The following is a 12782-nucleotide window of genomic DNA, read 5'->3' as shown; positions in this document are numbered from 1 at the left end:
TTACCCAAAATCCGATAGTGTCAAACAGGGATTAGGATTAAATGGATGCTCCACCTTACTTTCTTTTCAGCATTTTGCTAAGAGATGTGTAAAGAAACATGTAAATAATTCCTTTTTAATAAATCATTTTCAGTCTTCTGTATTTTTGCTAAATAATTAAAATTCCCTTTACCTATGGCAATCTTAGGTGTGAGTACAAATGGTAAACTGTCTTAAAAATCTCAAAATAAGCCATTAAAAATATCTTAATAATAAAGCATCAAGAGCTTAGTGCTGGAACCTTCTCTTAGCCTTTAGGTTTGTTCACTAAATTTCATGAATTATTTATTAATACCATATTACTATTAGAGCTCCAAGTTGTAACTAAATGAAATGTTCAGCAGTAAATGATGTTAATCAGAAGAGAATCATTCCTCTAAGTCTAAAGAAATGACTTTTGGTATTAATCTATTTTTATGTGTCATTATGTTTTTGTCTCTATGTTTTCTGCTTTTATCTAAAAATGTAGAAATGTAGCTGTGATCACATTTATAAAGAAAATAGTGATACAATAAAATATTTTAGAGAAATTGGATCTCACAGTTGTTACTGATTTCTTCTTTCAACTGTGTTGTGTTTTATGTTATGGTTACCTCACTGTGATATGATTTGATTGCAGGTTATGTTGGTGAGCGAATGCCGACATCAGCAGTGGTAGGATCTGTGTTCTCTGCCCCTCTAGCCTCCCATATATTGTGATATGATTTGATTGCAGGTTATGTTGGTGAGGGAATGTTGACAGCAGCAGTGGCAGGATCTGTGTTCTCTGCCCCTCCAGCCTCCCACATATTGACAGCTGTTTGCAATGTTGCTGCTGTATCCCCAGGTAAAGTGCAATGAAAAGTTTGCCACAAAAACTAAATTCCTTTCTTTTTGGCATAATATTTAAAAACCACCTATTATGGAATAGGTGAAGTTTGTTAAATTATTAAGTAGTATAAGAAAAAATCAAACCGATACAACAGAGCATCAAAAGACTTGACTGAATATAACAAAAGATTTATTGTGCATATTGACAGACGAATGAACTTCCTTTTTACCTGTTGACCCTAAAATCAGTAAGGTTCTTCCTTGGACTAAAAGAAACCTATATACCAAGTTTCAAGTGTCTAGGACCTTTCTATCAAAAGTTATCGTACAGAAAGATGGCCAACACAGTTTTAAGGACTGTTGGGTTCTTAATAATGATTAAATGCAACCTGTATGATAGCATAGATGTTAACTAATGAAGTGTTGGCTAAGTTAACTGTTAATTGCAAGATAACCGTTGCAGTTATTTTAACTAAGGATGTTAGCTTCACTTATCTTATTTTAGGCTGAAAAAATGTCCATCATTTTTGGGCAAGATGTGTGAATATTTAAATCACTCATGTTTGAAGAAATTTTACGGTGGAAATACTCATGGTCTCCAGTAGTGGTCACTGAGTGCGTGTTAACTACTTTTAATATAGCTGGACAATTTGTTGATAGCAGCATACACTGTGTGGCAGCAGTAGTCATAGCAGTCCTCAATAATACAGCCACTGATTATAAGGCAACAAGTTAGTGATTTCTTTTGTCTATCAATAGTTAATAATTTTTAAGTAGAGGAAATACTTTATATGGATAGACTAATAAACTAAAATTAATAATCTTCATCTCTTTAAGTTTCTTAATCGCCTTATTAGCTGTGATGATTAACATATAATGCATCCCTTATACCAATAAAAATTAAAATATGATCCATGACAGTCTGATCTAAATTCTAAAATGTTACTATTTTGAAATACAATTTTTGTATTAATACTTAAAAATTCAGCCTCATACACTAGTGCGGAATAATTACATTTGTTTTTTAATTTCAGGTGGTGTTTTAGTTATTCTCAACAATTATACTGGAGATATTCTAAATTTTGGATTGGCCGTGGAGAGAGCAAAAGCCAAAGGGTATAATGTAAGTTATTTGATTTTTATGGAATAGTTTATCATATTTTTGTGGTATGAAATTTTTATTCATATTAACAGTCTCTAGAAAGTATGCAGCCAGTTAGAAGGAAGGCTAAATATTTTAAGCAGAACTTGACCAGTCTTTTTGGCAACCGTCGCAACTAGATATGACCTGCCTACAGATAATCCTGCTAATGAGGACTTGAATATATTGCATAACTACATAATATAACTGGTGAATAGACTAGATGTTTTTCTTATAAATCTGTCTAATTTTAAAACAAATTATTTCACTGGCCATTGTCAACACCTGAACAGAAGAGGAAAGATTAAACTCACAAGTTGAAGCTGTGAGTTCACAGTGTATGCAATCAATAAAACTATCAGATCCATCTTCCCATATGAGTCTTCCTAAACCTTTCTAGACACCTAAGCCATCTCCATTGCAACAACGAACTCGCAACATCAAAATCAATATCATCAATACTGACATGAATAGTGTTATAAATCATTTCAGAACTGACCCAACTCAATATCGGACCCAACTCTGATTTTGCGCAGAGGACTCCATATCAAAAGGCAGATATATGTCAGCTAAAGTTGCGGTTGTTTCCAAAAAAAAAAAAAATTGGATGGCTCCTTCCTGTTGATCGCATCTCAAACACTTAGCTTGTTAGAGTGTTACAAATAGATCAAAAGTTTTTAGTTTTATAACAAAAATGGAATACTTTGGCAAACCGACCCCAGAGGACTACAGCATGGCTATAACAATATCACTTTAAAGCTCAGTGATTGAAAACTTTATTTTGCTCAGTGATCGGATGTGTAAGAGATCTGGTTCAACCACAAACAATTGCAAGACACATAGTGAATTTCCTGAAAATTACAGGGATTGATGTTCATATTGTCTCCTACGAGCAAAACACCTCAACAAGACCCTTATGGAAGGGGCTAACACACCAAGAGTTCCTTTTGACCTTAAAAGCTGAAATTAAAGCAGAATGTGATGCTGAATGCCAAATAACAACTAAATTTAACTCCTCTCAAGCCGCAAAACCAGCTCTCGAAGCAGAACTTGACTTAACCACAACACCATCTTGATCTCGATCCAGTGAGAATTTTCACACAATCCCAAGCACACATCCTTTCATTTTTAACTTTCAGCCTACCTATAACACCTGGTTACCTGCAATACAGTGAAGTGTGAACAGAAAGCAGAGCAATAGTGTTTGTGAAATCGGCGACGAAGTTGTCTCAGCGAATGTTAACATTGAAGTAGATAAAAAAACCAATCCCAAAGCAACTCTCATAAAGCCTTCCAAGATACCCCTCCATCTTACATAACCCCTAGACAGACTTTACCTTTAAACTCCCATACACAGCAAAACATACCAATAAAGTAAATCATTATAAACCAGCTGTGAAAAATGAAATATCACAACAATTACTCATTTAAAAAAAGTTTTACCTGAATATACAAAACTTACTGACCAGAATAGTATCTTTAGAAATTATTGTTCAAGATGTTTTACCGATATAACTGTATTGTGTGAGCATGAAATGTAAAGTTATGAGCTGTAGTTTCTCACTATATCAGAATGCAATATTAACTCTTTTTATTCACATAGCTTAAATTCTGAAGGTGTAGTCATTATACTTTCAAAAAATAATTTAAAAAATTAACATTTCAAATTTAAACGTTTGAATCTACCATTGATTAATCAGCTAAATTCTGAAAAACATGTTTGAATGTTGTTTAATAGAATTTAATAATATGATTCTTTATCTTTTGTGCTGGCTGGTGTATATCGCTCCCCTATCTCTGGCACTAATATTTATTTGGCAAAACTAAATGCCTCCTTAAAAATTCCCTCTAAAATATATACACCAATGTAAAAAACTGAAGATATTAATAGAAACTTTTTAGACCATAATTGTAAGAAGTTTAAAGCACTCAGTGATATTCTTGTCCCACATAGCTTTGAATACTTTGTAAATTTTCCAACTAGATAGCTGAAACCTATTGCTATTGGCAATGCTTTTATTAATTTCAATCCTAACGACGCCTAACAAAAAACACCATTTATCTATATGCCGATGATGGCAATATTTTTGTGAACGGAAAAGCTAATAATGAGTTTGAAACATCCACCATCGATAACATGACATGCATCAGGATTTTTCTCAGATCATCAACCATTGTTAAATATTTCTAAAACCAATTTTACTTGCTTCAATATAAAACCTAACTTGATTTTACCAAAATTACAATTAGATGGCATAGATATAGAAATTGTTGAAAACACCAAATTTGTAGGATTGCACATAGATAATAAATTAAGTTGGAATTATCATATCGATCATGTGGTAAACAAAGTCTTATCAGGTTTATTCATACTTTAGCGGTTATCAAAATTTTGTAAACTTCAGTCATTAAAACTAATTTACTTTGCCCACATTCATTCACATTTATCTTTCGGATTAAGTATCTATGGAAAAACCTCGCAAACTCACATAGTTAGACTTTTAATACTGCAGAAACATACAATCCGCATCATGTTGAAATTAAATTGGCAAGAATCCCTAAAGGATAAATTTAAAGAACTAGACATAATGATTGTGTACAGTAATTAATTATATTTATCATTGCATTTTGTACACTGTTCAAACTCCAAACACTGTCTCACTGGTAGTAATTCTCACCAATATTTCACAAGAAATAGAAATTATTATTTAATACCATCTTATGGGTTAAAGTTCTTTGAAAAAACCATCATACATTGGTAGAAAATGTTATAATGCTCTTCCAACTATTTTAAAAGATTTCAAAAATATTACCAAATTAAAAATAATCCTAAAAAATTTGTTTTAACTAAATCCTTATATTTAATTGGCGAAATTTTTCCACCAAGACTACCTACATAAAACAGCAACAATTTTTAATGATGATTTTAATTTCATGAGAAGGACTACATTCTTGTAATAGAGTAGTTGTTCTATCAGTTGACACTATTCTTTGTACATGTATACAAATGAAGAATAAAGATTATTTTCACTTTATTCATTATTCAAAGAGCATTACTCAGGAGTACCTTAAGGCTCCAAATTGTGACCTCTGTTTTACTTATCAATAACATTTATAGTAATAATGACTCGGAACTTTATGTTAACTTTTGTTTCAACTTATTGTACTATGGAAGACTCCTAGTTTTTTTTTAGTTCTGTGTTTTCAAAGTTTATTAGCGTAAAATGTCTAAGAATTTTAGGGTATCCACTTTGTATTAACCCACTTTGTCATATATTCACAAAAATATTGGCCATTGGATTTATTATAATTATAGAATATTGGTTACATCTAAATTCAACATTTACTCAAGGAAAACCTTTCTGTACTAAATTGTTTTCTTTCTTTAAATAATGCAATGTTATAACAACGTTTATTGTTTTTAGGCAAACAGTATAATTATAGATGAAGACTGTGCTATTGACAAGCCAGAAGGAGCTGGCAAGCGAGGGCTGTGTGGTTGTCTCTTTGTTTTAAAGGTTGGTAAAATAACACAACAAATGTTGTCGTTACATAATCTAGTGCCTATACTATACTAGATTGTCTAGTTACTGTTTACCAAACATGAAGGTCTCGTTCCACTCTTATAAGCTTTTGTTACCTTGTAAGAAAGACTATTACCGTAATTTAAAAATTAACTTCAGCCATTAGTTTATAGATATATTAGAATCAGATCATAATGTAGAAATTTTAAATTGCACTACTGCATTTATTTATATACAATAGAATTATAACTCACAATATATTTAATTGAGATATTTTTAATTTTAAAATGTAGATTTTTATTTTCATGGCTCGGATATGCATCTAAAATGTTTGCACGTACCTAATTGGAAAATGATTGCTGTCAGAGCTGATGTTGAAAACAGATTTATCGGAAATTAATGACTACAGATCAACAAATGAATTTAACACGTTCACAATATCATCGTTTATCCAGACTTTTTTATTTGTAGTCGAATTTTTCAATAATAATGGCAAAAAACCGTATCACTTTTTTTATGTACAACGTCTAAGTATAATGAAAAGGTATGTAGGCTTCGTAATTTTGCAAAAAAACCATAAATTATTTCATTATGTTTTTTAATTTTTTACCGTGTACCCCAAGGAGTACCTAAATAATTATTTTACCTTAAAAGTTTAGCAAGTGTAGCCTGACGGGGTACACGATAGTCTGAGGTATTTATTTAAGTATTGCATGTCCAGATTGCAGGAGGAATGAGTTTGATGGGCAAGACGTTAGAAGACATCTCAAGTGAGTGTACAGAAGTGAAGAAGCATATAGTGACTCTGGGAGTGACTGTAAAGGCATGTAATATGCCAGGACTGGGCTTGATGTTTCAAATTGAAGATGGCCTTATGGAGGTTGGAGTGGGCATCCATGGAGAGGCTGGTGCCTCAAAACATCAGGTAAGCAAATAATTTGTAAGTGAATACACACTTCAAGTGAGGAAAGTTCATATTAGTATAGAGTTTCTATTAGTGAGTCAGTTATTGTATTATTGAGAACTACCTGTCTAATGTTTAAACAGATGCTGTCAGCTGATAAAATTGTTGAGCTTATCCTGGAAAAACTGTGCAAAACCTTGATTGTGAAGAAGGGTGATAAAGTGTGCACTATTGTCAACAACTTGGGTGGATCTTCTCAGCTGGAGCTTTTTTTGGTGGCTGGCCTCGTTTGTGCTCATCTAAGTAAGCAAATTTCAATTCTTTCAACAAATTAGATAAAAACTTGTATTTCTGCTAAAAAAGAAAAAAAACCCAATTTAAATGGTTGTGTTACTTTAATTAACATTTTTCTAATGGGGGAACATCAAAATAGTATATTATAATATCAGTCTGATTTGGTTTGTTTGGTTGGCAAGAAAATTAATAATAACGTTTAGGGAGAAATATTTAGTTCACAATATTTGTGTAAAACTAGGTAATTTTGAACTCAGGTATTTTTCTGGACTAAGCAGGATACATCAAATAACCTTTTAAATTTGTGTAGTACAAATCATGATTCTTCATTGTATCAACCGTTTACCTTTGACTAAATTCAAATCTCTTTATTATGTATTTCTATTTCATTTGGATAAAAAAAAATCAGTAATCAGAACATGGTTTGGTCCAAATTATCAGCACACTTTTATATGTTTATTTTCACATTGTATCAAAAAATCAGCTGAGAAAGAACTCAAATTGCAGATCTGAAAACGTAGTGCTACTGTTCTTTTGTTTCACTGAAGAGTGGTAAATGTCTAAAATAATCTTGTTACCTTCACAAACCCTCCAAAATAAACTTAAACAAAACATTTTACTCTGTACTACAATGTTTTAATCTTTAAATTTGAAGTGAGATTAATCCTAGTACTTTGCCTGTAATATCAACAGAAACAAGAGGCGTACAAGTAGTTCGTCAGTATGTTGGAACTTTGATGACATCTCTGGATATGGCTGGTATCCAAGTGAGCCTGCTGCTGCTGCCTGCCAGTGACAAGCTGTGGTTAGACTGCCTAGACGCTCCTACTAATGCGTTCGCATGGCCTGGTAACTCTCTAACTCTGCAAACCACTTGTAGGAGAGAGATTGTGAAAAATCTGGAGGCAGACACTCAAGTATGTACCATTATTTTCGTAAACCACTGTAATATTTTAAAAATTAACCCTTTAAGGAACAATTGTCAATTTAGAGAACCATTCATATAGAAAACAAGTGGTCCGGTTTTTATCATAGTATAAAAAGGACAGGTGATTTACCTGACTTGAAAACATATTTTTAGGATTCAGTATGGAGCTGCTCTTGTATGAAAACTGAGTTTCATCTAATGCATTTTAAAATTTTTATACAGCTAGGAAATATTGTAGTAGTAGTTCTAGGCCTATCAGTTGTCACTTTTATGAGCAAACAAAACTGGTTTCCTTGTGTTTGTTTTATTTATTTATTTATAATTTTATGGCCTACATTGGACCACTTTAGTCACTTTATATTTTCTAGTCTTTCTTCTTTTATCCACCCAATATTTCTTCATCCTTTCCGAGCGTAATTTCCTTTCCTCCTCCGGAACCACTCTTCCTATTCGTTGTTTGTTTCTTTTCAGCTGTAGTGTAGAGTATTTTTGTCATTCAATATCTTCAATGTGTTTGTCTTGTGTTTTAAATCCTCTGCTGTAATTTGTAACTCTCTCATATCTTCTTTTAATTCTGTGATCCATTTAATGTCACTTTTACTATACCACAGTTTTTCTACTATTTTCCTGCTAATTCTATTTTCAGGTGTTCTTAACAAATGCCCCAGGAATGATATTCGTTTCTTTTTAATTATACTTGTAATGGGTTCTATATTTTTGTAGACTGTTTCATTGGAAGCTAGTCTCCAAACTCCGTCTACTTGATAGTTTTTGTTTAAGCAAGTTCTGACTATTCTTCTCTCCATCTTAAGAACCTTATCTATTGCAATAGTATTTGTTGTTTTAAATATTGTTTCACTTGCATATGTAATTTGTGGCAGAGCAACTGTTTTGTAGTGTCTTAATTTTGTATTTATTGAAAGACATTTTTTATTATACGTATTCTTAGTAGCATGTTTAATCTTAGTTAGTTTGTCTATTTTACTTTGCCAAGATGGTTTTTCATTCAGGTTATAAGTGATTACTTCTCCTAAGTATTTAAATTTCTGCACAATTTTTATATTGTGGTTGTCCAACCTTATTTTATTTGCAAGTGGAGGCTGCGTTAATAAAACTTCTGTTTTTTCAAACGATATCTTTAAACCAATTTTCTGAGCTATATCTTGTAAAGATTTAATTTGCTGTTTTGTTTCCTGAATGTCATTGGCCAAAAGAGCTAAGTCATCAGCAAACCCCAGACAGTTCAGATTAATGTTGTCCCTTTGATATCCAATCTTTATGTTTTTTTGGTTATTTCTTTCCCATTCCCTCATGACGTACTCTAATGCACAGTTAAAAAGAAGCGGTGATAATCCAAAACTGGTTTCCTTGTGTTTGTTTTATATTATTGAAAAGTATTTTAAAATGTTGTGGACCTACTCTTAAATATGTGTGAAAAATAATGAAATGATTACCCATTGTAAAATAATTTACAATTTTTTTCATATACATATGTTACCAATTTTAATCGTGTATTTTATAGACTTAAATTTTTTGACATAAAAAAAATAATGATTACAAATAAATTAGGTTACAATATATTTATATGTAGGAAAAGAAACTCTCTATTATTAAGAACATACAAAATAAAATATATAAAATTTCTAGATCAGGTTAAAAATTATTTTTAAAGTACCCTTGTAAATGTTCAGTGTGTTTGGCATGATACAAAGCAAAAACAAATCTTTTATGGTTTTCTAAAGGTAAAAAACAATTTACAAAGAGTGAGTGTTACACTATTTATATTAAGTGAGTGTTCAATATTTATAAAATGAATGATTTGTTTCAAGATGGAAGGTCCAACAATTACCAGTGAAGAGGCAGTAAAATTAAAGCAGTGTTTGAAGACTGTAGCAGAAGCATTGAAGAGTAATGAACACACATTGAATGAACTAGATAAAGGGTGCGGTGATGGAGACACAGGCAGCACTCTCAAACGAATGGCTGATGGTAAACTTTTCACTCTACTCAATAGAATCAATTGACGTGGTCTTTAGCTAACAAACAAGTTTTAAGTGAGTATTTAATTTAGTGATGAATGGGAATTAAGATGAAATTGAATGATGAATTATGACTCTAATACACATTGCAGTGCTATAACTTAAACTGTAAATGACACCAGTTTCTTTTTTAAGACTCAAAACAAAAAAGAAACAAAAAACTAAGATACACAGTTAATTAGAACAGAAGTAGGACTCTTACAGATTGATTTTAATTGTTTTGATCTGCAAATAAAACAGCACTTTTGAAATAAAACATAAAATAAAAGATCTTTATCACACAAACATTTGACAGGTTTACAGTGTAAAACAAACTGGTGCGTTGTAAAAATATAAAATACTAATACTATGATTAAAACTGAGATCAGCCAAAACTAGAATAATTAGCTTAGTTATAATAAAAAAATTATAATTAAAAATTCTCCTACACAATAATAACATTTTTTTATAACATAAAAATATATATATATATATATATATATATATATATATATATATATATATATAATGAATTTCTTTCAAAAATATTTTAATCGTCCAATAACTCTATATACAGCTATCAAAATGTTATAGCTATAGAAGCAAGGCAAAGTTAAAATTTTAGTTTGTTGGAATAAAAATTGACAACTAGCTCTGTTATTATTCTTCACCATTGCTCTCATTACATTTTTCTGAGTGTTAAAGATGTTTTCTGATCTGTTTGAGGCTCCATATATTATAAGACATATTAATGTTCTTTTACTTGGTCAACTTTTAAATTCTGCAATTATTTATGTTATAAACAATTATGCCTCCAACTTTGCACTCACCCGAAATAACTGTAAATAAGATGTTCCAGAGGCTGAATCCGATGTTAACTGATAAATAACAGATAACAACTAATAAGTAAAGCATTACAACAACTTATAATTCTCACCAAAGCTTACTGATTAATTACTGGTTTTGAATTATTAACAGTACTTGTACAGTGTAAGAAGGTCATTTGACATTGCCTGACACAAACCCCACTAAAATATAAGTTGATGGCATAATGTTGCTTGAAATTTCGTATTTCAATATTTAATATTTATAACTTAGTACTTGTTTTGACCAGCAATACTGCAAGATGTTGACGAAATTCCTGCAAGAGCTCCTCAATTGTGTTTTTTGAGGCTATCCAAACTGGCAGAAGAAGTGATGGGAGGGACATCAGGAGCTCTGTACAGTCTCATGTTTGTGGGGGCTGCACGGCATGTGCCACAGTGGAGTGCTGCCTGGCAAGGGGCCCTGGACATGGCGATGACCTATTCCAACGCGAGACTTGGAAGTCGGACTATGGTAAATGTTTATTCTAATAAGCTTAATAAGAAAAAGTTAGCTTGACTCCACTAACCCCCACAGAATTGCTTATGCTGATCTGTCTCTCCTTACCTATGGTAGTGTGTACATCGTACTCTAATCTTGTGCAATAATAGCTTCTATATGTTTAATCTTTTCTTGGTCTCAACAAATAAATGTCTCTTGTCAATCTTGGTTTAAAGGTTTTTAGCACCACTTTGCTTGATTTTTCTTTTATTTGTTAACCTGTTTTAGGATTTAACAACTAAAGAAGAGTGTGGATATAAGTTCTCGAAATGTCTATTAGTTCTTTGTAAATGACTGTATTCCTCGTATCTTTTCATTTGAGTTATCACTTGATAGATCACCGCAAGTTTTTAGATGTTCTTTCTTCCCATTTTCTCATACATGGGAATAGGTAATTTGCTAAAACTCAAAAACCTTTAAGTGTTTTATTATACATTCCTAAGGGTAGTTGGAAAATTGTTGTCCGTTCAAAGTCTAAATAAGAGGGGAAGACAAACCTAGTGTACAATATGTACTCTATATTCTCTAATAACCAGAGACCAAGCTGGGTCAATTAGGATTTGGTTATACAGTTATATCATATGACATGGCATTGACCAGTCTATCACATCACTGTTTAAAAATGTTAAGTCTCTGAAATCGGAGTTGTATTTATGTTAATGGCATTCTTTGATAATATAATCGGTTGTCTGCAGAGGCGTTCCTCACTCATTCGAGAGATTCAATCCAGCCCCACTTGAGCATAAGGTAACCACACCTGCCATAGCCTGTTCGAAAGCGGTTTATCCCTTTGGGTATAGAATTAGGGCTAAATTAAAACTGACCATTTGTAGCGGAAGTGTTCACCCATTCTGCGACCCAGGTCTCAACTACACTAAGGCTGTTGCTAAAGTGGTAATAGGGTGGGTTCCTGCATTTAAGCCTCTGTCCAAGATCAGTGGCATATCTGTTGATGGGTAAGCCTGTGATTGCTTGAAGTGCCTCATTTAATGTCTCAGATTATAGTCGTCTTCTTAAATGTGCTGAAGATTCTACAGAGTGCAGGCAGCCACAGTTTGGGAGTGGGCCTGATAGTGAGGATATCATCCTCAGTACGCTGTTCAGTTTTGTATTCATGACTTAGTATGGCAGCTGTTCAGCCACACTGGGGAGCCATATTCAGCCGCCGAGTAAACAAGGGTCAGTGATGAGGTTCTTAAAATCTTCAAACACACTCCCGTGCCTGCCAGCTTATAAATGATATTGGTTCATGATTGAACTTTACCTGGGCACTTAATCAACATTTTACTGAAACATCACTAATCCACTGTTAGATATATTGACAATAGTGAAGGTTTTAACCTGTTGAGGAGTAGCTGAAAGTTGTTCCAAAAGAGTACAGACGGTTATAGCCGTTTGATCCCAAAAGAGTATTGACGGTTATGACCGTCCATGACGGGGTTGCTAAAACAATCAATATTGCAACTGTTTATGCACTCTAGTGGCGTTCTTACATACTATTTCGACTGTGAAATGTTCAAAGTAATTATTGCTGTACGATGCTGGCTCCTAGTGACGGAATACATAATCACAGATTTGCCGCCAAATGTTCTGTCATTTTCTCGTGCCAAGTCCATTTATAGGCTATACATGGAATCAAAAAAAGAAACTGCTTATGAGTGCACAAAATGTGAAGTAGCAATTTGTGTGTACCCGTGTTTTGAACACTATCATACGTTTGTAAAATTCTTAAAAAAAACAAAATGTATGAATTTATCAA

General features: G+C 32.5%; 1 protein-coding gene across 4 annotated transcripts in view; it reads left to right on the top strand.

Moving 5' to 3' along the window:
* Positions 1 to 12782, top strand: part of LOC124360133 (triokinase/FMN cyclase-like) — a 38626-nt gene that overhangs the window by 23638 nt on the left and 2206 nt on the right. For all 4 annotated transcript variants that reach the window (XM_046813484.1, XM_046813481.1, XM_046813483.1 and 1 more), the window contains exons 4-11: positions 755 to 865; positions 1884 to 1972; positions 5416 to 5508; positions 6236 to 6439; positions 6562 to 6721; positions 7406 to 7629; positions 9470 to 9629; positions 10773 to 10996. In XM_046813484.1, the coding sequence (XP_046669440.1) occupies positions 755 to 865; positions 1884 to 1972; positions 5416 to 5508; positions 6236 to 6439; positions 6562 to 6721; positions 7406 to 7629; positions 9470 to 9629; positions 10773 to 10996 (1265 nt within the window). The remainder of the gene's footprint in view (positions 1 to 754; positions 866 to 1883; positions 1973 to 5415; positions 5509 to 6235; positions 6440 to 6561; positions 6722 to 7405; positions 7630 to 9469; positions 9630 to 10772; positions 10997 to 12782) is intronic.

The sequence above is a fragment of the Homalodisca vitripennis genome, chromosome 4 (genome assembly GCF_021130785.1).
Source record: "Homalodisca vitripennis isolate AUS2020 chromosome 4, UT_GWSS_2.1, whole genome shotgun sequence".
Lineage (NCBI taxonomy): Eukaryota > Metazoa > Arthropoda > Insecta > Hemiptera > Cicadellidae > Homalodisca > Homalodisca vitripennis.
Note: the sequence above shows the minus strand (reverse complement) of the source record. Positions and strands in the feature narration are given on the sequence as shown.